General features: G+C 60.2%; 2 protein-coding genes across 11 annotated transcripts; one reads left to right on the top strand and one right to left on the bottom strand.

Moving 5' to 3' along the window:
• Positions 1 to 1528: 1528 nt before the first annotated feature.
• Positions 1529 to 12140, bottom strand: TDRD10 (tudor domain containing 10). 7 transcript variants are annotated; one of them, XM_073322930.1, is made up of 13 exons: positions 11954 to 12140; positions 11057 to 11119; positions 10133 to 10209; positions 8744 to 8805; positions 7997 to 8067; positions 7283 to 7442; positions 6718 to 6760; positions 5796 to 5877; positions 5038 to 5185; positions 4248 to 4393; positions 3351 to 3505; positions 2262 to 2332; positions 1529 to 1865 (listed from the first exon to the last, which is right to left on the bottom strand). In XM_073322930.1, exons 2-13 carry the CDS (start codon positions 11071 to 11073, stop codon positions 1809 to 1811), a joined length of 1089 nt encoding a protein of 362 aa, XP_073179031.1. In that variant the 5' UTR covers positions 11074 to 11119; positions 11954 to 12140; the 3' UTR covers positions 1529 to 1808. The 7 variants fall into 7 exon arrangements, with proteins under 7 accessions (XP_073179031.1, XP_073179034.1, XP_073179032.1 ...); XM_073322933.1 differs by having other exon boundaries at positions 11091 to 11119; positions 11954 to 12139; XM_073322931.2 differs by lacking the exon at positions 11954 to 12140 and adding an exon at positions 11584 to 11706.
• On the top strand, positions 11623 to 25256 carry SHE (Src homology 2 domain containing E). 4 transcript variants are annotated; one of them, XM_073322911.2, is made up of 7 exons: positions 11824 to 13285; positions 14484 to 14601; positions 15244 to 15370; positions 18505 to 18819; positions 19311 to 19470; positions 20157 to 20276; positions 22273 to 25256. In XM_073322911.2, the coding sequence occupies exons 1-7, from the start codon at positions 12786 to 12788 to the stop codon at positions 22457 to 22459; spliced, it is 1527 nt and encodes a 508-aa protein (XP_073179012.1). In that variant the 5' UTR covers positions 11824 to 12785; the 3' UTR covers positions 22460 to 25256. The 4 variants fall into 4 exon arrangements, with proteins under 4 accessions (XP_073179014.1, XP_073179012.1, XP_073179013.1 ...); XM_073322914.2 differs by having other exon boundaries at positions 13069 to 13259; XM_073322913.2 differs by lacking the exon at positions 18505 to 18819 and having other exon boundaries at positions 11623 to 13285.
• The last annotated feature ends 284 nt before the right edge of the window (positions 25257 to 25540 follow it).

Consider the following 25540-nt stretch of genomic DNA (forward strand, 5'->3'; position numbering starts at 1 on the left):
TGGGCTTCTGGGCCTGGAATTGTCAGTGTGCAAGATGATGTGAATCCTCTGGCTTCTGGCCTCTAGCTATGGGCCATGAGACCAGCAGATCATCCCCCATCTGCCTCCTGTGTGGTTGGTTCCTTCCTTCCTGAAGCAGCTGCTGCTGGCAGCTGATTGCCCAGAGGTCTCCAATGGGGTAAACTGCCCCCTACTGCTTTCCTGGAGTTCAGGCACCAGGGGAGGGTGTGTGTGTTGGACAGAGTACTCCCTGCTCATCCCCTTGTTCGCTTCCTGTTCTTATCTTCCATCCCTTAAACGTGGCATTTAGATGGCCAGTACTGTGACTTCATAGCTGCTGTAACATCTAGGCCTGTCAGCATGAACTTTCTCGAATAGAAGCTACCAGAACTCAGGCACTCAGAAGATGCCCATTATCTTAACCAGCAGCCCTTCTGCATCTGTACTCTAGAATTACATGGACCATTTCATGGCCTGCTTGTAAGCCAGTTCTGTTCACAGAATAAAGGAAGCAGAGTGTCATTTGGGAGGGTCCAGGCTGTTTTCCTTACCAATTTTAGAGTTCCTCTCTGACTGAAACCTGCTTCACAAATGCCCTCCACCCTTTGAACCATGGTAAAATACCCATCTCACTGCAATCCTTCAGTAGAGTAAGACCCCGGGACAGGTTCATGGTGGGAGCTGAACTCCTGTTCTGATGTGCCATCAACCAAACACAGCCAAGCCACTTAATGCTAGAGAGAATTTCCCTCAAGCCCTAGCTAAAATAAAGACTTTCCCTGTGATTAGAGCTTTAAACTCACACACTAGATAGCTGGCTATTGTGTTGTAAGCTAGAGCACCTCACTAAAATGTTCTGTCCAGCTTCAAAGCTGCCTGCCTCATGCAGGGGTTTTACAGCTTTGTTTTGCCTTTCAGAAAAAGGCTTCTCTAAGCCAGGTTCACCAGCCTGGAGGTCACTGGGGGAGAATCTCAATGGTTTCACAAGAGCCAGCTCTACCCCCTGACTTTCACTTGTGAAATTAAGCTTGACAACTTCTGATCTAAAACTGTGGGTGAGGTGGGAGCCTGAGGCCATTTTACTTTAAATAAGCTTCTCAAGCTAGCTTTGCTCTGAGCCCCAAACCCAGACACTAGGGGCAGACCGGAGTTATCCATAGCCCTGATTCAATTAGTTTCTTCCCACCTTCAAAAACAAACCAACCTCTGCCCTTAAGCCTTGGCAGTTTAGTCACTCTTAAGAACTGTGTATTTGGACCCTGTCCAATCAGAGAAACAGAAATTGGGGATTTGTACCTACACTTTAAGATACTTTACCCAAATGAGCTTGCGGGCACAGCGTGACAAGGCAGCGGCTGAAGGCTCTAGTCCTGCTGAAGAAAGGGCTGCAAGGCCTTGTCCTATTAGCACTGAGGGAACAACCCTCCCTTGGGCCCAAAGAGGTGATTTGTTCAGCAGACAGGCACTCTGGACAGACCCACACCTAGCTCCAGCATGCCTGTAAACACAGCAGCTAGCTGAGGCAGCATTAGTGGGACTTGCCAGGGTCCATTTAATAGTCAGGCGCCAGAGGGACAGTCAGCAGCTCCCTCACAAGTCTACAGAAAAATCAAAACTATATAACTTCCCCTTGAAGCTAAGCGGGGACATCACTAAACCTGGAGAAATAAGAGACTCCCCCCACTCACAACAGTGGAGCCAGTTAATAAGGCTGGTTCAGGTTGAAGACTACTTTTCCAAGGTCCAGCAGTTCTCTACCCCGCTCCTCCTTTGGGCAGCTAGAGGCAGGTGCAGCCCCGCAGGGGACTTCAGCTCAGAGCTTCCTCTTCCTCCTCTGCGCAGAAGGTGAAGCTCAGGATGTGAGGCTGGCCCAAGGCAAGTGGGGCAGCGTTAGCAGGTCTCACCCACCATTTCCAAATCCCTCCTCTACAAAGCTGCCATTGGCCTCCCTTTCCCTCCCCCTAAGCCCGTGACCCACTGCCACTCACTCCCCTTCCAGGGAGGCTGGTGGCAGATGGGTAAAGATGTCACAGGTGTGGGAAGGAACCCCAGGGGACCTGGTCACTGCTGTACACACACCAGAAAGCTGGCTCAGGTATGTACGTTGGTCCAATGGTTAGACACATTCACACCCAATAAAATAGGACCCCAGGGTTTGTGATGACAGACGTGACCAATGGTCATGTGCATTTTGGGGAGGACAGCATCCCCTCAAATAACAGGAGCCTTTCACACACCAAGTGTGCAGGGCTACGTATTACCTCCAGGCGAGACGGGCCAACCACCTTCCCTCGCAGGATTTGCCGGACCATGGGTCTTGCAGAGACAATCTCTAAAAGACAAGGAGGGTTCAGTGGGGTTCTGCCCTGCTCCAGACGGAGGAACGCAGGACAGTAACTCAGTACTTTAAACAGCCAAGTGATTCCAGAGTTTACAGGGACCTGGCAGGATGCTCCTGTATATAAGCTGTTGGCCTGGGAGGTGGGAGACCCAGGGTTAAGGCCTGGCTCCATGTGACTTCATTCTCCACCCGTAAAACAGGGGCATGGTACCCACCCTAGGGAGGTTGTGAGGATACAAAGACAGGCAAATAGAAACCATCTCTTCTGTTTCCAAGCGTGCTGTGGTAGACCCCATTAGCAAGGTGGTATTTTAATCAGAGGCATTAACTAGTGATGGCAGGACGAGGGATGCAAACCAGCAACTAGATTGGTAACCAGGGGGAAATGAGAATTCAGTCCACCCAGGAAAGCCAGTACAAGGTGGGCTTCCTTCCTGTTACACCCAACCCACGCTAGGAGCTGAACTGCTCTGAGGAGCAGCAAACATTTTATGGTAAATTAGGAGTTCGTGATACGTTGTCACTAGGCAGCAACCCAGCAGGAGGAGTGAGAAAGGAGAAATAGGCATCAAAGACCTTCAGGGTAAGGTAAGTTCTACTATGTTCCTGGACGAGCGGGTGACTGTTTTGCCACTGGGACTGTAAGTATCCAAAGCAGAAAAAGCCACAGTGCTTTTACAGCTGCGGAGCGTTCTTCCAGCCCAGGTTTGCACCTCCGCATTGGGAATCGGGGGTTTTCATACTGAAAATGCTGTTTTTTACTGAGTGTAATGGAGAGACAAGGTTAACCTTGCTGCCAGTCAAATGCAATACACCCACCTGGCCAGCAAGTGGCACCACCCTACCAGAAGGTTGTTTCTACCAAACTGAAGTTTAAAATCCGAGGGCTGTAGCCATGGGAGGCTGCAAAGGACAAAGCGATCCAGTCAGAGCATCAGTGGGACTCCACACAGCAGAAGGGTTCCAGGTGATCGGATCCCTTTGCAACATCGGGGCCTTATGCTAGTACCTTTCTGGAAGATGAAGGGCTGGGCCAGCGGTTTTATGGCCCAGATATCATCTTCATCCAGTTTCCGCAGCGAGTTCAGAGGGACAGTGGCTGAACGGCCAAAGTCAACAAAGAGAACCACTGCAAGATCTTCCACTTTCTCCAAGACCCAGCACCTGTGAGGGTCAGACAAGAGCCCGTGAGCCCAGAAAGAAGCTACAGGACCTGGGATTTAATATTTGTCCTGCAAAGAGGAGAGAGAGAGAGAGAAGCCAGCTGACTGCCTCAGGGGTTAGGGGATTTTTGTTTGTTTTTCTTAAACAATGCAGCTTAAAGTATCAGCAATATGGAGTTTTGGCTGCAATATTATCTACTGCCACCTCAGTAACTCCGACCGGGAGAGCGAAGCCAGGGCAGGCCCTGTCAATACCTGCATGAGACACCTTCAGGGAAGAAGCCAGGTGAGACAAGAGCTGGTTCTGGGCACTCAGCAGGGGGCACGTTTCACCAGCGTAGTGCGAGGTGACACCGTGCGGCTGGTGAACCGCCAAGCTTGGCTAGAGCGGAACGTGCTTTGTTTGAAGGCGGCCAGGGGTTCACCCCAACACCCGGACAAACCCCAGCTTGGATAACTGCACTAGCTGAGTTGGACTGCCCCTCTGCCAGGGGAATTCACGCTTCGTTCCCCAGTCTCAGCGGCAGCTCTGGCACAGAGCGGCTGCGGCTCGGTAGCGGGGACAGAGGCTCCTGCACGTGGTGAATGCGCGCTAAGAAACCTGCAGCCCAGGAAAGGTGCCACACGCCCTAAGTGCACAGTGGGAGGGGAACAGATATCAGCAAATGCCCCCCGCCCCTTTGGTCCCAGCACTGCCTCGTGCCCAGCTGGTCCATTCTGAGCATGCAGCTTGTTTCCTATACCTGTTCCACGCTGCCCCGTCGTCCCCCAGAATGCACTCTGCCATGCAGCGGGTCCCTCGCTGCACCGCCTGCTTTGCCAGGCCGGGCTGCTTGGACTCCTCTTCCGCCAGCCGGCCGAACAGCTTGTGCATGTTCGAGTGACTTTCCTGCGGAGGAAAGAGCAGATTCCAGCAGCCACTCCCACCCCTCGCGTCAGGCTCCCAGAGCTACTGCCCAGCCGCCACCACTCACTTGTACTCTTGTGCCAGCCGAGGGTCACAGCCTTGCTCTCCCCTCCCCTCTAGCTTTGGACCACCCGTGCACCCAGCTGGACTCTGACTCCCTCTGCAATCCAGCAAATCATGCTTAGCCCCCCGGGGCCTCAGCGGGATTTCAGCACGATGCTGGCTCAGGAGCGAAGACCCCAGAGCAGAAACAAAACAGGGCAGGGCGGGGGGGAGTGGGAGGTCTTGGAACTTGATCCCATTGTGCCTTTTTCTCGTTAGATTTGAGCCTTGTAAATTCAAAGCACAGAGATCCCAGCATGAAACCGTGCTCAGAATGGGCATCAATCATCCCGTTCCCAGAAATCAGAACTCCCTGCGGTTCCCTTTGCACGTTTGGCCTTTTCCTCTCGGGCCTATATAAACCTTACACAGACTGCTCTTAGACACCAGCAGGCTTCTCACCCCAGGACGTGCTAGCCCAGAAATACGTGTTACAGTCCAGTACGTGCACACCAAGACCAAGGCGACCGTCTCACAGGAGGCTCCTGTGAAAGGACTCACAGCCCAGCTTCCGCCGTGCCTACCTCTGTGAGGTGTATGGCCCAAAAGTACGGGGTCTGTGGCAGAGCGTCCGTCACCAGCAGCCCTGCCTCGCCGTGCAGCTTTGCAATCGCCACTAACCAGTTTAAATCCTTAAAGCAGTCTTTTAGCATGAGTGCCAAGAAGGACCCTCTGGAGAGGAAACAAACTAGCTTAAAAGGACAGTCAGCAAAGGGAAGGCGTCTCCTGGGGTACAGCCCTTAGCAAGGTGGGAAAGAGAAGGGGTGCAATCTAGCCAACTGAAAGAGCTTCTCATCCATGGCTGCTCCTTCCCTCCAAGGCTCATTTACAGGGGTCCTCAAGCAGCAGCTCGGCCTCTCGTCTCCTGCCCTGCACATTCGATATGTGCAAAGCAAGGAGCAGCAGGTGCTCCGTTGCCAGCTGGAATGAATTCGTTCTACGGGTTACGAGAAGACAGTCTGGCAGGGAGAGGAGAGGAGCCAATGAGAGGTTGTGGGGTGGGGATCAGGGACCTGGGTCGGCGGAGTTATGGTGTGTCCAAAAGCCGTTTGAGCTATTCTGGGGATGAGGTGAGTGGATTGGTGCCCTGTCCTGTCCTGGTGGAGATCAGAGAACTGAACTCCTCCAACAAGGTTACAAGCTGTCTGGAACATGGCCGCCTCGACTGAACTAGCAGGGGAGGACTGCCAGAGCCAAGTGGGAGCATTAAACTTCACAGCTCAGTTATCCCCGAGCCGGGGATGCCGGGGTGGGTGCTGGAGTCCCTGGCACGGGTGCTTACCTCATTTCCATGGGAACCGCGTAACAGATCTGCCTCGCTGCATCGGGAGGCGCCGGCTGCAGGGTTTTGTTCTCTGCCTGAGCTAGGAGCAGAGGAAGAACAGGACGGTTTGAGATTTAAACGAACCCTTTAATTAAAATCCGCCAGACAGGATTTCAGTCGCTTTCCCCTCCTGCCCTGGGAGCTCTTGCGGCGGCTGGGGAAGGCTGTAGGAGAACGGGTTTGGAAACCTTACAGCGAGATTGAACAGGAGCAACCGAAACGTGCCCAGCGGCATTTGTCACCCCCAGAACCGAACCCCAAATTAGCTAAGCCGGTCCCTCATGCAGCTGAATTCCTTCGTCCCCAACAGGCCCACGTGCGCCAGGAGCCCGAACGGCACCAGCGTTGCAGCCCCCTGCTCAGGAAGGACAGTTCTGGTGTTTGGAGCCAGTTCTGTGTTTTGTCCTCCACAGGGCGAGCTGCTGACAGCAGGGACTAAGGAAAATGCAGGTGAGCTCCTGCCCGCCAGGAAACAGGAGCCCCGCTGCATTTTCCTTAGTCCCTGCTGTCAGCAGGGTTTGCGCGATTAGACAGTTGGCAGCCCGGGCGGGCACGTGGAAGCCCTGGCCGTGCCGGAAGAACAGGCCCAGCCGGCAGCTTGCTGGGCACCAGCCAGTGCAGACGCAGCACCGCCCGAAGGTCGGGTGTCCGCGCGGGCGCGGCTCGTGCATGCGGGGGCCCCACTGACGTTCTGCCCGGGGGCCGGGAATTGCCGTCTGGGGGCCTGGTCTAGGAGGACTCCAGAAGGGTGCGGAGCAAAGGGGCGTGGGGCAGCCACCAAGCTTCATTCCCCATGGGGGTGGAAGGTGGGGAGCTGCTGATGGAACCAGTGCCTGGAGGCAGCAGGCCTGGACCCCCCCTCCGCCCCCCGAGAGCTTACCATGGCTCAGACCAAGCTCTCCCCTGGGGACTCTCTCCAAAGCCTGCAAAGAAAACAGAGCTGATCTCACATTACAAGACAGAGCCCCCACAGCCTGGAAGCACTCAGAGCTGGAGCTGCGTCCTGACTGCTCCCCGCAGCGGGCAGCGCAGGGCTGCGGACGGTCGTATTCCAGCCGGCTCTGCGGGACAGGGAAGACGGTGCACCGACACCGGGGCTCTCCTCCAAAGAGCCCAGCGTACTTTGCAAAGGTGGGTTTTATTCTCCTCTTGCACCAGGCAGGTCTCGGACACTGCATCCCCCCGTTCTCCCATTCACACCACGACAGGGCTGGCAACATCCCCCAGGCTTCCTGGTTTGAACCCGGGTCCGTCCTGCCTCCCACGCCCCACTCCGGGAAGCCACCCCCGCGCCTGACTGACGTAACGTGGAGAGAAGGGATGGGTGAGTGTCTCGGGCGCCACCACAGAGCGAGCAAAGGGCTCGGTCCGTCTTGGCCGCACACACTGGTGGGGGGGCCTCCCCTGCAGAAAACGGCGCAGCTCAGAGCTCGCAGCAGTCGTACTGGCATTTCCATGGTGCTCTGGGTCTCAGCCGGGTCCTTCCTCCCATTGCCTGCACCCGTGCAGCTCAGAAACAGGCGACGTCCGTTCACGAGGTGCCCGCTGAAGCGCCGGATTGCGGCCTGCGCCTGCTCAGAGGAGCCAAGATCTACAAAGGCATAGCTGGGGAGGGGAGGGGGAGACGTTACACAACTGCGTGTCCAATAGCAAGAGGCTAGAAATGGCCCAGCAATGAACAAGTGCCACTGGGCGGACCTGCAGGGAACTCAGGGCAACGAGCCAGACTGCCGTAGGGCAGAGAGCAGCCCAAACCAAGTTATCTCCAGGAACCGTTCCCGAGAACCTACTCCTTGGGCTGTCTTTGCCTTCCCGTCACACTAGCTTGGTGGGGACACGGGGGGCAGGTGGCGAGAAGCTTCCAGGGTGACCCCAGAAGGTTGTTTTGCTGTTTCTGGACAGAAGGGAGAAGTTATGGCGCCAGCTGGGGGCTCTTCTGAAGACGCCCCCTAGAATGAAATAACATGGTAACTACCCCGACCACCCAGTCTGCGGAGCCAGGGACCAGGTCCTGCCCCATCAGCCATTTGCTCTCCAAGGCGGGTATCAGCAACTAGCCTCTATCATCACAGAGCGAAGCCCCCTGGAGCAGGGACGGGAGCCTGCTGAGCCGGACAACAGGAAGCACTACACTAAGGGCAAAGGAAAAACAAACCTACCTTCTCAACCCCGCCTGGCACCTCTGAATACGCTGCGGGTGGAAGTCCCTGAGCAGGAGCAGTATGTCCTCCTAGGAAAGCAAAGTAGCCCAGGGTCAGGGGGAGGCCTCGTTACAGCAGAGACACCGACGGCGGCTGCAGCAGTCGGTTTATTTGTCAGAGTCGGGACAGCGGGTTCGTCCCCTTCCCAAAGGGACAGGAGCACATTTTATCTTGGGTGAGTCCAACCCTTGTCTGTGCCGCCAGGCAGCTGGCAAGGCTGCGGCGAAACCTGGTCCACACAGGCCGGTCGGCCCTGGAACGAGGTCTGCTGGCGCGGTTCCTGGGCAAAGGGTCACGCGAACGGAGCAGACGCCTGCCCCTGGTTCCGAAGGACAGGCAGGAGGGAATGAGAGCAGAGCAACCCCGGGCAACCGGATGAAAGCTCCTCTGCCCGGATCAGAGTCAACTGCTGAGTTCCTGCTGCAGGTCCCCCCCAAGAGCATCACTAATCCCATTGCCAGCACCAACCCGCCACCTCCTTGTCTCCACTCACACCGGGACAAGTGTGGATGCTTGCAAACCGCCTTTCGGTTCCCCTGGAAGAGTATTTGGGGGCAGAGCAGGGAAATCAACCCAAGTAACTGTATTCCGAAGAGAGTTAAGGACAGCAGACTGCACGTACGACTCGGTGGGACGTCAATGTTAATTGCTTAGCTTATATCATTAAAGCAGAGAATGCCCCTTCCAAAACAGCGGGGAAGATACCTCCTTCATATCAGGTGGGACATTTCCAACATAAACTTCCGAGTCCTTTTTCTTGGTGATGCCTTGAAAAACAAGCAAGAAAAACTCCATTTTGTGCTTGCAGCGGAGCAGGGTCTTGACAAGCTCACGGATAAGGCTCGACGCAAATCGCAGGCCGCCACTTTCTTCTGGAAACAGCAACTTGTTTTTTTTAAATAATTGCAGCAAATTTGACTCAAATTTTGGCCCAGCCACCCGTGCACCAGGCCTGCCTGCGAGACCCGAGCAGGACACACAGGATCTCCTGGTCTGGGAGGTGCACACCTGGAATGGCCACTCTCACAAACTGTGACTGCAACTTTTGAACAAAGAAACAAAAACAAAAAAAGCCTCCCAAGCAAAGACAGTCTTAATAACAAACCTGAGAGTTGTCTGAAGGGACCCCCTCTCCTGCTTGTTTAGGGGAAAGGGACAAATACATATTTTGGTAAATAGCTCCCCCTCCACGGTAATACCTGCTATTACGTAAATACATTTTGGGCTAAGTTCTGATGATGGACATTAGCCCACAGATGCTAACAATGCCAATCTGCATATCTGTGCACCGCACACATCTTCAGAAAATTCTCATTAAAATTAGTATTTCTGTACACACACAGACATACACACACAGAATCTCTGGGACGTTAGTTACTTTACTCCTCAAGAGATCAACAAGCTGTATTTTAGTTACAATAAAACGCGTCTTTTATCTTAAAAGCCAAAGATGGATTCCCCCATCACTCCCAACCTCATGATCCAGGTTTTGGATATTAGTTTCCAGGAGGAGATGCCAGTTTCCTTTGACCCCTGTAAAAGGGTTTATAATGGAAATTCAGGTACAGACTTTTGATCCTGCAAAAAATTACCCACGTCCTTAATGTGTATTCAGTTTAACATCTGCATTTTGTGGGGCTACGTACAGGTTTAACCATTTGCCAGATTAAGGATTTAGCTTGAACTGCCACACATGGATTATTTTAGATCCCACTGGTGTTGATAACAAACAAAAAGCAGTTTGTCATTGCTAACAGCAGGAGAGTGCCCCACAAAAGTGCCTGCAACTCTAACGACTGACTTGTTTGCAATATTAAAAGCGCAGTTGTCAGAAGGTCACACGCACAAGAGATACCCGTCCTGTCACAGGACACAGCTGTAAATCACACAGACCGACTGTTCGACCTCTGACCCCATAAAGATGACGGACACCTTGCGGTGCAGCATTAAGCTCTTTTGGAGCAGTGCAACACACAGCGGTAAATCCTAGACCCACAGAGAGTTAATGATTCTCTTGCTTTCTTGGGGAGGATGAAAAACAAACAGCCACATGAGCAACCCCACCAGCGGTGGGGAAAAGGAACCAAGGTTTACCTGAGTATTTGAGCTGCTCCGGTTTCCCATTTGTCTTCTGGGGCCTGGGAGGGCCCCAGACACCGCTGCTGCTTGCCCTGAATGGCAGGAAGGAACAGAGGACATGCGCGTTTTGTGAGCTTTTAACTACAGCAAAACGAGACCACCCACCACCCGACAGTCACAGCGTGGAAGGAGGGTGATGTGACAGGGAGCTGCGGGTGCTCAGCGCCTCTGCGAAGGTAAATAAATCAAGCCAGACACACGCTCAGGGCCCTGGGTCCTTGCAATAGGCCACACACGCTATTCACCCCTTGCGCCAGGGCGCCTCTCTCGCACTCACTCACACGTGTGTTTCAAGCCTCATGCCACCGAAATAACCTCAAAACAGGACCAGGGCCTAGATCACAGATCCCAAGCCCAGAAGGGACCACCGTGATCGAGTCTGGCCTAGCACAGACCAGACGTTAGAACCACCCCAAAATAATTCCAAGAGCCGACCTCTTAGGAAACCAGTGCTGTGAGGTTTCCTGAGTTTGCAGCAGCCTGAAATGGTAGCTCTGGAAGGCGTGAACGGAGCTGCGGGGCCCTATGCCAGCGGAATCCCATGCTACCAGATTTAATTCCGGATAAAGATTTTTTGACGCCACCTCTGGATCCAGGGATGCTGCTGCAGAACTGGGATCCAGTTGGCCATGGGGCCTGACACAGGTCTGATCGGGGGCCGGAGCTTTGTACGGGTAGGGCCGTCCCAGGACTAGGGTGGGGGAGGGGCAGTTGCCCAAGACTCTCCCCAAACCGAGCGGTGGCTGGGGCAGCACCACAGAACCCCATGGGACACACTGCAATGTGGGGGGCCAGGAGCTAGGATGGGCATTTCCCAGCCCGGAGCCAGGAGAGCCCCCCCCAATCCCAGCCTGACAGACACCCAGCCCCCCAGCTCACCGCCAGCATGAGCTCATCTCCCCCAGCTACTCACATGGCTCAGGGGTCACAGGGCCCAGCAACCTGCAAAGAGACCAGGAGAGACCGAGTGAGCGGCGGGGGGCCGAGGCCCGTCTGACCAGGCTCTCCCAAGGGTGGGGCCGGCCGGCGCGGGGGCAGCCTGCGGATGGGAACCCAGGGAGGTGCCCTCAGAGATGTGCCCATTGCAGCCAAGTGTGCACCCCTGGGCACCCCCACCAGCTGGCCCCACCTGGGAGGGGCACCAGAGGCCTATGGGGGAGACCCCCTTGCATGGGGAAGGGGGCAATTTCCCTTCCAGGGGTCCCCCCAAAGGGGATTATATAAGGGGGCCAGTTAGCGGGTGGGGCAGTTCCCCGAGGGGCCTGATGGGGAAGGTTTGGGGGAGTCCCGTGCTCAGCCCCGTCCCTGGCCCTACCCAAGAGGGGGACGGACGTGCGGCTTCCGAGCTCGCGGCACCGCCAGCTGCCCCCCGCGTCCCACGCACCGGGGCCCCCTCGGGCACCCACCCCTGCGGTCCGGGCTCGCCGCGCAGCAGCCAGGGCAAAGCCGCCGCCGCTCAGCCCGGAGCCGGCTCCGAACCCGCGCCCCGCGGGAGGAGCGGACGGACCCGCGCCAGGCCCAGAGCCGGAGGGCGCAATGCCCGTCGCTCACTCGGGCCGGGTGCGAAGCTGCCCCGGCGGGAAAGGCCGCGCCCCGCTGGATAATCACGAACGGCCAGCGCGGCTCATTGCAATTATCGCGCGCACGCAGCTTGTCTCCGCCGGCCAGGTCCGCAGAGCGATTCCCGCTGCGGAGCTTGCGCGGGGGCACGAAGGTTTTGCGCCCTGGCTTGCGCGGGGCCGAGGGTTATTCGCAGGCGGAGGTCGCAATTCTCACCCGCGCGCAGAGCGTTCAGCGGCGCGCAGGGGCGGCGATTTACAAACCGGGCCCGCCGGCAAAGCGCGCAGAGCGCGCCCCGACACCGCTGGAAATCGCCCTGCTCGCTGCGCGGCAGATTGCGCCCCCGCGCGGTGGGGGTAGCTCTCTGCAGGCCAGGCGCCCTCCCCCTTGCGGCCGGCCGGGGCCCTGCGCCGCCCCCTCCGGATCTGGGCGGGGAGCCCGGGCAGCGCTGGCCGGCGGCCTCGGAGCGGAGCTGAGCGGCAGGGAGCGAGGCGCAGGAGACGCGGAGCCGCCCCCGCTGCGCTGCGCCCCCGCAGACCCCCTCCAGGCCTCGGGGCTGCCCGGGAGCTGGGCGCCCAGTGGCGCTTCGTGGGGCCCCCTGGGGCGGGGTGCAGGACCTGGAGCGACTCCATCTGATCCCCCCCCGGGGTGAAGGAGGATCCCCACCCCCCTTCTCCTGCAGGTGAAATTCTCTCCCCCCCCCCACTGCTGCACCCCCCATGGGTTAAGGACCAGCCCCCCCCACGAGTGACTCCAGCTCCCCACCTCTGCGATGGGGGCCCCCTTGCCATGACTCTCCCCCCCACGCTGGGACTGTGATTTACCGGGGGCGAGGGGGAAGCAGGACCACCCCGTCTCCCGAGCTGCATCCCCTGCTGGCTCTGAGCTGGCACGGAGCTCCCACGCGGGCCCCGTGTGTGGGGCACACCCCCTCCCCCAAGCCACCAGGCTCCGGATCCCCCCATCCCCACCAAAGGTCACCCCCCCTTCTCCCCCAGCATCTCAGCTTCAGCTTTTCCCAGCCATAGCCCGGCGGCCCCCCTGCCCCATGGCGGCCAAGTGGTTCAAGGAGTTCCCCTCCAATCTGAAAACCGCTTCAGAACGGGCCAGGCCGGGCAGCGGGAGCCTGGGCAAGCTGTGCAGTGCCTCCCGGAAGCCCCTGGGCCCCGCTGAGCCAGGCCCCGGCCCACTGCAGGGCAAAAACCGCAAGAACTCGGCGGCCGAGCTGGGGGCTTGCAGGGCAGCTCCGGGGCCTGGCAAGGATGGCGGCAGCAGGCTGTCCCGGGACAACCTGCAGGGACTGATCCAGGCTGCCACGGGCAAGATGCGCAAGAACTCACGGGTGGAAGGCAGCCCCCAGGAGGGCCCCCCCAAGGGCACCGGCTGCAGCACCTACATGAACCGGCTCATCAAGGTGGATGCCCATGAGAAGAACGGGAAAAGCTACCCCAGCAGTAGCCCAGCGCCAGCTTCCAGCCCGTCGCCGGAGGAGGACAAGGCCAAGAGCGCCAAGCAGGAGACGGTAAGGAGCCGTGGACGGCCTAGCAGGTAGCGCCCGGAGCTGGCTTTCGCGGGAGCTGTTGTGTGGGCTTGGGCTTGGCTTGGGCAACTCTCCCAGGGGCACCTACATGGCAGCAAATGGCTGTTCTTAACTCGGGGTCAGCCCCCTGGGAAGACACGGCCACTCCGCTTTTCACGGGCGTTAGCAGTGCGGCCCGTGGGGCTTTAACTCCCGCGGCTAACCCGCGGTCAGAACGCAGTGTCCACATGCCCTGTGCCTGGGGAAGGGGATGGTGCTGCCCTGCCGGATGGAAGTATCGGTGCCTAGAGGGAGCCAGCGCCCTCAGGGAGAGCGGCGGCCCCTTTGCCTGGCAGAGATCCCGTGCGTGGCCGTGGGCAGGTCACCTTCTCATTCCCCCTCCCCATACCTGCGAAATGAGGGACCTGAGGAAAACTCCTCGAGCAGGCAGCATTCAGTGCCATCGACTCAGCTCATTAGCCCGGCTAACTCTGTGCTCCGAGCCCTTTCCCTTCCGCCGTCTCTTTGTAATTCCCTTTATCCCAATCTCGCTTTAATCCATCACAGGGAGAATAGGCGCTCTGTCCCTCCCGCCTGCCCCAGCTCATTGATCCCACGCTGACCTCGTTTAGTCCCTGCGGGCTTGCCTGCTCATTAAGGGAAGGGGTATGAAAAGTCTGGCTGGAAGGATCCCGTTTGCTGGGGAGCGGGACAGGCTGAGTTAGGGGCTGCGGTTTAGCTAAATAAAGCGTCTGGAATTGGAGAGCCGCTGGCAGCACTGGCCTGAGCCATGATCCTGACCTGCAGCTCTCCTGCTGGCCCAGACAGAGGTGCCCCCGGCCGGTCAGCCCTGACCCACAGAGCGTCCCCCAGGAGCCCCGGGCTGCTCTAATGCACCTCGATTCTGCCCCACAGCTCTCGCTGCTCTTCCTGCCCAGGGCCCCTCCTTGCCCGCTCTGCAGATACGCCCCCGTTCCGACCTGCAGCTCTGCCGCTAGCCAGCCCAGCGGCCAGCCCCAGCCCCCCAGCCTCACTGGATAGCGAGAGTGGGGGAAATGGGCGCCCGGCATGTCCTGTGTGCCCACCGCACCCACGCTGATAGGCGAGTGCGTTTCACGTTGGCTTCTGCAGCCAATGGCCTCATTAACCCTCTGCCCCTGCTGGCACGGGAGCCCTCGCCTGGGCACCCCCCACTGCCTGCAACCCACGCGTGTCTCTGCCTCTCAGGTCCCGGGTCTCGAATTCAGGGTGCTGCGGTTGCACATCGGGCCCCCTTTGTGCTGGGCGCTGCACTGATGCAGAGGCCTTGTCTTCTCCGGGGACGCTGGCATGCTGCCACCAGCTGGTATGATCCCCGTGAGCGTGAGGCCGTTGCGGTTGTCGTGTGCGTTAGCAGGTGACAGGGAACCCCAGGCTCCCCGCTAGCATCACCGCGACCGGCCGGCATCTGTGAAGGCTGCAGGCCGCCTGGTCTGTGCTGGGAGCTGCATCGACGTGAGAGAGAGCCCCTGCGCCGGCGGCCTCACGGGTCCGAACAGGCAAAGTGTGGGAGGAGAAACTGAGGCAGAGGGGGGGGAAAGGGACGTGCCCAAGGCCACCCAGCAGGGCAGGGGCAGAGCAGGGATAGAAGCCAGGTCTCCTATGTTCTCCCCACCAGGCCAGGCCACCTCATCTCTCTCTGTCCCTACCAGCTTCTGATCCCTCTGGGATTATATTGTCTTCAACCGTGAAGCATTCCCGTCACCGTGCGTGCGAACGCAGTCGTGTCGCACGGTTGTGTCACCAGTGGCTGTGAAGCAGGGCCTGGAGCTGACGGTGGTGCTGCTGAGCATCCCCCTCTCCATTTGAAGGTGTGGGGGGCTGTGGGTCTCAGCACTGCCGGAAACACAGGCCCTCCCGCCCCATAACTGGGCACGCTGGTGCTGCGGCCCTTAGGGGGCTTGTGGTTGTCCTGGCTGGTATGTTGGGAACTCTTTGCCCCCCGCAGGTCATCATTCTGGAGGACTACGCTGACCCGTACGACGCCAAGCGCACCAAGGGCCAGCGGGAGGCGGAGCGGCTGGAGGAGAACGACGGGTACATGGAGCCCTACGATGCGCAGCAGATGATAACAGGTGCATGGTCGGGGAGCCGCGGCGGGGCTGGCCAGTGCCCATCAGACCCCAGGAAAGGAAAACTCTGGGCGGGATGAGGCATTGGTCAATATTTAAATCTGCCCCTTGCCAAATCGGGGAATGCCTGGCTCTGGGGAGGCTCATTCACGTGGCGTGAAGTCCCATGCAGGGGGGATATTCGCAGATGTTAAAGACCCATCCCCTGAAGCTATGGAGCTGGGTATGATGTGGGTTTGCTCCAGGCTGGGCAGACTCCATCCTTGCAGCAGCCCTCAAAGCGGCCTGTGGAAATGAAACCGAGCTGGAGCAGGAAGCCGGCTCTTCTGTTTCCTGTCGCTCTGCGGGGAGAGATAAGGAGCAGAGTGGGCTCTGGCCAGGGCCTGACCCGGGGGTCGATGGACTCTGACCTCTGCTCAAATCCCTCAGTGAAGGGAAGTGAAATGAGCACACACCCCCCGCCCCAGGAAGCGCTCCATGAGGCCAGGTACTGAATCCCTCGCGGGCCCGATCCTGGTGTGCAGAACCCCCATCGTCCCTGGAGTCCTTGGCCAGACTCAGGTGGGTCGGGCTCCGGAGCTGTGTCTACCTGTGTCTGGGCCTGTTCGGTTCCCTTCCTCCCCGCTCTCTCGCCCGCGTTCTTAGACCAGCCAGCTCAGCTCTGCTGCACAAAGGCCTGGCCAGCGACAGCCCCAGCGCACAGGGCTCCTTCCCCATCGGGTGACCCGGCTGGCTCCTGCCTTCGCCCTGGGCCGACCCACCGGGGCTGGGAGCTCTTCGTTCCCAGGGCTCGAGGGAATCGGGGGTGGGGGCCTGACTCTGCCTTCGGTCACTGACCCCGGGAGGCGGCTGGGTCGTATCTCGGGGCAGGCATGGAGCGTGGCGCTTGGCCCCGTTCGCACGTGGACTCCAGGGACTGCGAGGGGTCTCAGGGAACGAGTGCACACGGCGGAGCTTTGAATTCCCTGGGTTACTGCTTATGCCTCCCCTGGGCTCCGATCCAAAGCCCATGGAAGGCCCGGTTGGTGTCTGGCGGGGGTCAGGTCTGGGGTAGCCAGGGGACACTGGTGTACTTATGAAGTGACTAGCACAGCAAAGGGGGGGGTCTCCATCCCCTGCCCCCCCCCCCGACCTGGTGTGCCGGGCGCGTGGCACCTCACTCTGAGTACTGCTGGGCCAGGGAGCGGGTGGTAATCCGTGCCCGTGAGCCTGCCCTGCATAACTCAGCCAAGCCAGAGGCTGGGTGGGCGACGCCTTGGGGAGAGGAGGGGGCGTGGGAGCAGAGTTAGGGCTCTGGGCTGTTTGCGGCTGGAGCTTTGAGTCCCCCCTGATTGCTGCCGGGTTCCACGCCCCAGTTCTGCAAAACAGCCGGGCACACGCCTGAGCCTCATCCCAGTCGGTGGGGCTGGAGCAAGTGTGTAGGGACTCTGTCAGTCGGGGGCTCGGCGCCTTCCCAAACCCAGGGTGTGTCCATCACTGTAAGCAGTTGGGCCGGGTTTCTGCTGCGCCCTCAAGACTGCCCAGGCCTGGGTAATCGCAGCTTCCCCTGGTCAAATGGCAGGGCTTCAGCAGAGCCAGTGTGCCCCGGGCTGGACCGGCAGGGGCTGTGGGTCAGGAGTGAGGGGCATTGGCAGAGCCGGGTGGGGACCCCTGGGCTGGACTAGCCGGGCTACAGGGTGGGATCGGCAGAGATCGCTGGGCGAGCTGGTGCAGCACGTCTCCCGCTTTCACCTCTGAGGTTCTCCCCGGGCGTCTCCGTGGGCAGAGGTTCTCGGGCTTTGTTTCTGTCTCCAGCGCCCCGGGGGTGGCGTGCTCCTGGGCTGCCTGAGGCCCAAGGGACAGCAGCGGGGGCACGGGGACTATCTGGGAGCGCTGCGGTTCCCTCGAGCCCAGAGAATCGGGGTGATTTACAGCTTCATTTCACGGCAACTTTCTCCCGCTGCCCTTTGAAAAATACATCCTGCGGGTGCCTAGCAACCCGGCGTGCTGGGCTGCCCGGCTCCCAGCACAGCCGCCTCCAGCCCCAGCCCGTGCCGTGCTGCGCTGGGCCCGGCTCGCCCCAGCCAAGCAGCTGGGTGGAATAACAGGAAGCCAGTGGAGCGGAAGCTGGAAATGAAAGATTTGCTGCTGGCTGATGGGTTTTTTCCATGCAGGGCGCCGGGGTTTGCAGTGGACGGAGAAGGGTTGGGGGCAGCCGGGTGGTTTTATTGAAGGCTCGGCTGTGCCCACGGTGGCCCCGGCTGCAGGGTAGGCTCCTGTTGCGAGGCGCTGGGCAGGGTCCCTTCCCTGGACTGCCCACAGCAGCCATGTGGGAGCTCCCTCCCTCCGGAGCCAGCGCCATGTGGGAGCTCGGCTCTGGGCCCCCTTCTCCTCGGGGAGCAGCTTGGCTCCGTGACTTGGGGGATAAGGGTCCCGGTGCTGAGTGTGAACATGGAGGGGGGACCGGGGTCAGTCCCCAGCCCCTGGTCAGCTGCATGCGCGTCCTGAGGTCAGCAGGGTTAGCCTGGTCCCAGCCCTGCTTCGCTGCGCCCGCTGGCCTGCCATGGTGTAGGGGCTCCTATCGGACAGCCAGGGCGTAGCTTCCTGCCTGCGTTTCCTCTGGGAGCCTGTCCTGCACGTCCCGCTCCATTCTCCCAGCAGGAAGGATCCCTTTGCAGCTCCAGGATTGTTCCTGTTACCGTGGCGCCTTAGGGAGGGGCAGAGAGACCCCAGACCCCCTGGCACTCATCTCCTGATCTGTACCCTAGTGCTGAGACCAGGGGGACACGCCCTCTTCCCAGCTCCATAGCATTCAGGGAGGACAGCACCTTGCCCTCCCAGCTCCATGTGCTGATGTCCCACAAAGCAGCATTAATCCCCTGCCCCCCGGAGCTTGGGTTTGCAGGGCCGGGGGGTTCCCAGGACCAGCTTGGGTCAGCCCTTGGGTACAGGCCTGGCCAATGCCTGTGGGGGTCTGTGGGAGTCTCCCAGGGCGGGGCGTGTTGGATTGAGCCCTGACATTGCAGGTTCCAGGGTGTTCACCCCAACCTTTGGGTCTGGGGGATGACCTGGGCATTATTATGGGGCAGGGGGCAGGCCCCCTTGCTGCCCCCTCCCACCCAGCTCTGGCTGACTCTGGTTCTCCCCTGGCCTTTCAGAAATCCGCAGGCGGGGCTCCAAGGACCCAGTGGTCAAGGCCATCCTGCTGCTGGACGGGCCCGGGGAACTGGGGGAGGGTGGCGCCCGGCCGGACACAGTGCCCAAGCGGCAGGGCTCCAAGGAGCAGGTGGGGAAGGCCCCGCTGCAGCTGTATGATACCCCCTATGAGCCCAGGGAGGCACCGGCCAGCACCACGCAGGACAGGAGGGCGCGGGCCGTGGACAGCCGGCTCCCGGAGAATGACGAGCGTCCTGCCGCAGAGTACGAGCAGCCCTGGGAGTGGAAGAAGGAGCAGATAGTGAAGGCTCTGTCAGGTAGGGGGAGGGGCTGTGGGGCGCTGGCCAGCGGGATGCGGGGGGGGGGGGGGGGGCGCACTGGCTGGCGGGACACTGGGGCTGGCAGGGCATGGGCCTGCAGATGACAGAGGCATACGGGCACATGCCTGGGGCCTGCTCTCAGAGGAGCAGCCATGGAGTCGCTCTGGTTTCTGCATGGCCCCAGGCTGCCCCACTCTCCTGCTAGCAGAGGCCAGGATGTCCGTCCACGCCGTGTGGTGCCCATATCCAGTGGGCAGTGCCCAACCCCTGGCAGGGGGCTCAGGAACATGTCCTTGGGGGTGAGGAGGGGATCTGGGCTCCCCAGCTGCTGGAAGCCCAGGAGCTGGGGAAGAGCCGAGCACAAGGGAGACACGGCTGCCCTTGCAGCCATGGGGAGACGACCGCGGCCCATTCAGGCTGGCTCTGGGGTGGGGAGAGTCGGGCACCTCTGCCCGTGGCTGGATGGCAAACGGAGCCCTTCCTTCCAGTCCAGTTTGAGGGAGCAGAGCGGGCGGGCACCCCCAAGGATGAGGTGCTGCGGCAGCACCATCGCCAGAAGAGCTGGACTCCCAAGACCCTGAAGCCGACGCTCTCAGACCACGGCGAGGGCGAGCGAGTGGACCCAGCCCTGGCGCTGGAGAAGCAGCCGTAAGCTCCGCGCCCGGCCTCCCCCTCCCCTGCCTGGCCCCGTGCCCAGCCTCTGCCCGGCCTCCCCCTCCCCTGCCCAGCCCCGCGCCCCAGGAAGCGTCCCAAACAAAATGAGGTTACTTCATGACTTTGGTTCACCATTGCCCCTTCCCACCGGCCTGTCCCTCCGAGGGCTTTGGGGTGTCCCTCGTCTCGACCCCTCTGCCCCAGGCTCTCCCCGCTGCCTTTGGGAGATCAAATTTTTCTCTCCTCCCCCTGCCTCCAAATCTTGGCTTTTTGAACGAGGATGTGGAGGAGCTGAGCAGTGGCTCTGGGCCAGCCTCGGTGTTGGGGTCCCCTGCTGGCCCCATCTCCTCCCATCCCAGGATCTCCAGCCACTTCCTAAAGCTAATGAGATTATCAGCCTCCAACGGCCTGGACACCCAGCCCTTAAATGCATCCCCCGCCCTGCTTCCTGGGCCATGCAGGCGCCTTTTACTAACATGAGAGGGAAGTTGGAGACTGTGCTGTGCCATGCACCCCCAGAGCTAACCGCCCAGCAACTTGAGCGCTCCTTTGGGAGAGCATATGAGGGGTTCCTGTAGCCCCCCATTGCTGGGGAGGGGGCCACCCCACACAACCAGAATTCAGGGGCCCCACAGGACTTGCCATGCTCAGAAACCCAGCTCGTTTTCTGCTCCTCGCAGCTGGTACCATGGAGCCATCACCCGGGCTGAGGCTGAGAGCCGGTTGCAGCCCTGCAAAGAGGCCGGTTACCTGGTGCGGACCAGCGAGACGGGGAACGGCAAATACTCCATTGCGCTCAAGTAAGTCGTGGAGACTTTTGCCCGCAGAGGGGCGGGCAGAGCTGAGATCAAGGCCCCAGCCTTGGGTGTTGGATGGGCCTGGCTGAGGGATACGGCTCCCCTGTGGCCAGGAGGGTTCAGCTGGCAGGGCAGTGGCTGTACCATGGGCTGGGATCCATCGAAAGAGCCGATCGCTGGTGGGAGATGCAGGGGTCAGTCCCACTGAGACAGACTGAACTAGGCGTTTCCCGGGAGCGAGGTGACTTGGCCCGTGGGGAAGCCCTGCTGCTGGAGACTTCTACACGGGATAAAATGGGGGGTGACACCCCTGGGGCAGTCATGTCCAATGGACACCTTGCACTGGCAACTACCAGACCCCAGGCCCCTCTGGGCCAGAGGTAGAACCCAGGAGTCCTGGCTCCCAGCCCCGCTGCTCTAACCCACTTGACCCCAATCCCCTCCCAGGGATAGAACCCAGGAGTCCTGGCTCCCAGCCCCGCTGCTCTAACCCACTTGACCCCAATCCCCTCCCAGGGATAGAACCCAGGAGTCCTGGCTCCCAGCCCCGCTGCTCTAACCCACTTGACCCCAATCCCCTCCCAGGGATAGAACCCAGGAGTCCTGGCTCCCAGACCCGCTGCTCTAACCCACTTGACCCCAATCCCCTCCCAGGGATAGAACCCAGGAGTCCTGGCTCCCAGCCCCGCTGCTCTAACCCACTAGACTCTGGGCCCTTCCCAGAGCCAGGGAAAGAACCCAGGAGTCCCGGCTCCCAGCCCCACTGCTTTAACTCACTGAACCCCATGCCCCTCCCTGAGCTGGAAATAGGACCCAGGAGTTCTGGCAGGGCTCTGTGGAGCTGCCTTGCAGAAACATCTTTGCTGGGCAGAAGGGTCTCTGGGGAGCAGACTGACCCCCTTGGTTTCCGTGCCTTGTGGGTGTGGAGCCCCATGGGGAGCCCCCATGCGAGGCATGGGGCAAGGCCCCGCTCCCGGTTGCTGGCTGTGTCCTGGGAGGGCGGCCCTGAGGGCCGGCTCGGGTCGCAACGATGCCTGGCCCCTGGCTCTCTGGCACAGCGCTGGAGGATCGTTGTCGGCAGTGCTGGCGGTGTTTCCTTCCTGAGGAAGTGGAGCCCCTGGAGCCGAAACAATCGGAGAAGGGAAGGGAACAAACAGGGGGGCTGGGCTGGTGACGAGGCGACCGCGGGGCCGGAATGGCCCTGGGCAGCCCCCAGCCAGGCCCAGCCCAGGGAAATGGGCAACATACCCAGGGACTCGCCAGCGCCTCCTGCGGCTGCTCCCGTCCCACCTGGCCGGGGGGACGATGGTGTCGGTCTGGCATGGGAAGCAGTGGGTGCAAACGGCAGCCCAGAGTGCTGGCAGCAGAGAACCAGGCCCTGGCAGCAGGGCTCGCTGGCAGAGCCTGGAGGGGGCGGTGCCCAGGGCTACACCCCGGGAAACACCCCCGCCCCCAAGGCAGCACGCTGGACAAGGAGCCAGCCCGGAGCTCTGCACCCAGCAGTTCCTGTTGGGTCTGATCCAGCTGCTGTCCGTGGAGAAGTCTCCCCCTGGAGCCAGTCACTGCTGCTCTGGGGTCACCCTTCAGTGCACAGTGTGGGGGGAGCAGGGCACTGGGAGACCAGACTCCTGGGTTCTATTTACAGCTCTGGGAGGGGAGTGGGGTCTGGTGGTCAGGAGCCAAGGCTCCTCCTGGGTTTTCTTCCTGGCTCCGGAGGGGGAGTGAGTTCAAGTGCTTAGGAGCCAGGACTCCTGGGTTCTATTCCTGGGTCGGCCACTAACTTGCTGAGGCCCAGCCTCCCTGAGCCTCAGTTTCCCCTCTGCACAGTGGGGATAACGAAGCTGCTCGGGCCTTGCGAGGTTTCACACCTGAAGTGCTGGGAGGTCTGGGATGGGAGGAGCAAGAGCGAGGACTGCTGCACGCAGGGCCCAGGGACCCCGGCTGCGGTCGCTCCCCATGGGCAGGGCTGATCTCCCCCCACCCCGTGGCTTTGCTGCAGGACCAGTCAGGGATGTGTCCACATCCTCGTGGCCCAGACCAAGGACAACAAGTACACGCTGAGCCAGACCAGCGGCGTCTTCGGCAGCGTCCCCGAGGTGGTGCATCATTACTCCACCGAGAAGCTGCCCTTCAAAGGGGCGGAGCACATGACCCTGCTGCACCCTGTACACAGCAAGCTGCATTAGCGCGGCTGCGCCCAGCCAGCTGCCTGGGCCTTCGCCATGGACATCGGGGCAGCCAGAGGGCCGGGCAGGCGGGCGCGCGCGTGGAGCCAGGTGCATCGCAGCAGCAGCAGGCTCTCCGGGGCCCGCTCTGGACAGAGTCGAAGGCCCTGCTCACCAGCACGGCTGAGCTTGTTCCGTCCGGGGGAACAGCCTGGGAACACTGCCCCATGGAGAACCCCCTTGGCCCTGCATGGAGCCGGAGCTGCCAGGCTTTGGTGCCGGTATAAAGGGATGTAGGGATCACTAGCCTGTCTCCCAATGGCCTGCCCCGCGGGGAGGTGCCCCGGCCTCGGGTGACCCCGTGCTGCCTGGGACTGTCAGTCAGCATGACCCTGGGCAGCTGGTCCTGGTCTCAATGCCCTTAAGGCCAGAGGGGCCATTTGGCTCCTCCAGGCTGACCTGCCACAGGCCAGAGCTCCTCCCCTGCTGACTCCTGCCTCCCGGGCCAAGCCAGAGCCGCTGTCTGAGAGGGTGACATCCCCTTTGGCTTTCTGGGGTCTCGGATGGTTGTGGGCAGCTGGGGCCTGACACCCTGGGCAGCCATTCTGCTTCCCTAGACTCTCCCTTTGCCCCAGTGCTTCCTGTCCAGGCCAAGATGGTTGACTCAATCGCAAGGTGTCTCCCTGCTGTGAGCATCCTTGTGACCCTCCACTGCCAGCTCATTCCGCCCTCCATGCCTTCTCTTCTCTCCGGTCTGTCCTGCCCTGGTGTAGCCCAAAGACAGGGCCAAACGCCCTGTGGCGGTAGGAACGGAGGGCAACCTCTGTGTTCGGGTAGTGCCCGACGGAGTGCGTTCCCACCTGCCGGCAGGGGCGTGCGGGCGTCTTGCTCCAGGTGGCAGGAAGGGCATTTTTCTGACATGCTTTCAAGTCCCAATAGGTGAATTACTTGTGCTGAGTGCCAGCTTGGAATTAAGTAACTCCCGCTCGGACTGTGGCGCTTTACATGCCCTCTGGGGGGGAGCAGCAGTTGACAGAGGGGTTCTTCCGGGTGCCCTTGGGCCCGTTCCCAGGGGCCTGCCTGCCCATACTTCTGGCAGTGCCCTAACGAGGACTTGCCTAATGGAATGGGGGCACACGTCGTTACCTATTCCTGGTAACCTGTGCCAGTTGCCTCTCCAGGCTCTAAACACCTGACTGCTCCTTTGGGGCATAACTGACGGGGCGGCCGGCAGCCATCCTGGCAGCGCCTGCATCTAGCTTTCTCCCTCTGAAAACAAATTGATGGTGCAAGTGTGTTTTAAAAAAGGGCTCCAGCAACCCTCCCGTCACAAACCAGCCTGTGCACGGTGGGACGGCCGCGCTGCCAGGGGGAGAGAGGTGAAATTCACCCTGGTGCAGAGCAGCCTGCGCCAGACCTCGAAGTGGGCATGAAGGACGGACGGGTCCTGGCAGATGGATGGATTTCCTCACTGCCAGCATGAAAGTCTCTCTTCTGTCTGATGAGGCCAGGGCTGCTAGGGGTAAGTGACCCCTGGGCTTACTGGAGTGGAGAAAGGAGAGAGCAGAATTTCTCAGGGGGCCCTGGGGGCCCAACTTCAGCCTGATCCCTCCCCCTCTCCCCCCACAGTTTGTCACTGGTATATTTGACAGCACGTGTTCGTTGCGTTCATGGGGTTCCCTGTGGGGTAGATATGGCAGCTGGGACAGGACTACACCAGCACAGCCCCCAGGGTGGGCACCCAGCTGCCCTGCACTAAGGGTGCTCCTGGTCCCAGCCGGGTGAGGCCTAGCTAGTGTGACACAGCCTGTTACCCCAGGCTAGGGGGTTGTGCGGTTCGACTGCCCTGAGGTGGGTAGAGCAGCACCGTGGCTCTGCTCGGCCCCAGCCTGAGTCAGGTGATTCCCTCCCCATAAGGGGGCCTGGTCAGCAAAGCCCCTGTGGCCGGGGCTCAGGTCAGCACCTGCTTTGCTGACTTGGCACCTGGCAGGGATTTGTAATGGAGGGGACGCAAACTGCCAGCAGAGCCCCAACTCCTACGGAGGCCACCCCCTCCCCACTGCTCTGCCCCCTACCCAGGGCCTCCCCTGCTGCACCCTTGGGTGGGCAGAGACCAGAAAGGGGCCAGTTAGTGGTTGGGACAATGCTGCCACCGTGTGGCGAGGACTCTGCATTACAGGGTGGGACCAGGCAAGGAAGGAAAATGTTACTCACCCCTTGGTTGCCGATTCTCCCTGCTGGAGCGTGGCCGGAGACCCGGCTGGCCGGAGACCCGGCTGGCCAGCTGTGGCCTCAACGCAGGGTTAGCTCCGCTCCATTGACCCTGTGCCAGCACCCTCGCGGGAGGGGTGCGGATGGCGTGGGGTTGACATGTGCATTGGCTCAAGCCCTGAGTGCCTTTGCCCCATTGAAGGAATTGAATCCCCTTCCCAGCGCAAGCCAGGCTGCTGCTTGGTCTAGCTGTTGTCCCGGGGCATCCGGGTAGAAGGTGCACGCAGCATCCAGCTGGACCGACGCTCCCGGTGTGCGTATGGCCACTTTATTTTTAGGACAGGGCAAGTGACGGGCAGGTCATCCTGGCTGGTCGTCATGCGTTGTTTGAGCCCTGTGCCACATGTGGATCGCTAGCTAGTGTTCGACCTTTGGTTTTTGGAGACTGTGTCTTTAACCAGCTGCTTGTCTGTATTAATTGTTTTTAATGTATTTATGATGTTGCCCAAGAAGGTTTTATGACTTCTCTGAATGTCGGGTGAGAACGGGCACAAGGCTGCTTGTAGCCATGGAGCTAGGAGGAAATAAACTCTCTCTTCAAGGAAAAGCCTTGCCCAGTATCTGTGCGTGTAGCTGAGCCCTGGGCAGAAGAGACGCTCGCTCGGGCAAGGCTCCCTGGGCTTTGGATTTTCTGATTTGCATCAGCATGAAGGGGAAAAAAATCTTTCCTTCTCCCTTTTCAGTGACAGAGACAGGGTTAGTCAGCTTCCTGCTCTCAGCCGCACTTGGGGAACTTTGTGTCTTATAAAATGTGTGACCAGAAGTGAGAGAGAGACAAGTCACACAGCTGGTCTGAGATGGAGTCTGCTGTTAGCCTGGGGTAAATCTGGC

This window comes from Lepidochelys kempii, chromosome 24 (assembly GCF_965140285.1).
Source record: "Lepidochelys kempii isolate rLepKem1 chromosome 24, rLepKem1.hap1, whole genome shotgun sequence".
NCBI classification, from domain to species: Eukaryota; Metazoa; Chordata; order Testudines; family Cheloniidae; genus Lepidochelys; species Lepidochelys kempii.

Coding starts and splice junctions, on each gene's coding strand:
- TDRD10 (XM_073322930.1), bottom strand. Junction 8,806..10,132: donor GGAGCAGCTCAAATACTCAG/GTAAACCTTGGT, acceptor TTGTTTTTCAAG/GCATCACCAAGAAAAAGGAC. Junction 1,866..2,261: donor TTGGCCCGTCTCGCCTGGAG/GTAATACGTAGC, acceptor GCCTTGGGCCAG/CCTCACATCCTGAGCTTCAC.
- SHE (XM_073322911.2), top strand. CDS start 12,786: ATGGCGGCCAAGTGGTTCAAGGAGTTCCCCTCCAATCTGAAAACCGCT. Junction 14,602..15,243: donor TGGCATGCTGCCACCAGCTG/GTATGATCCCCG, acceptor TGCCCCCCGCAG/GTCATCATTCTGGAGGACTA. Junction 19,471..20,156: donor CTGGCGCTGGAGAAGCAGCC/GTAAGCTCCGCG, acceptor TGCTCCTCGCAG/CTGGTACCATGGAGCCATCA.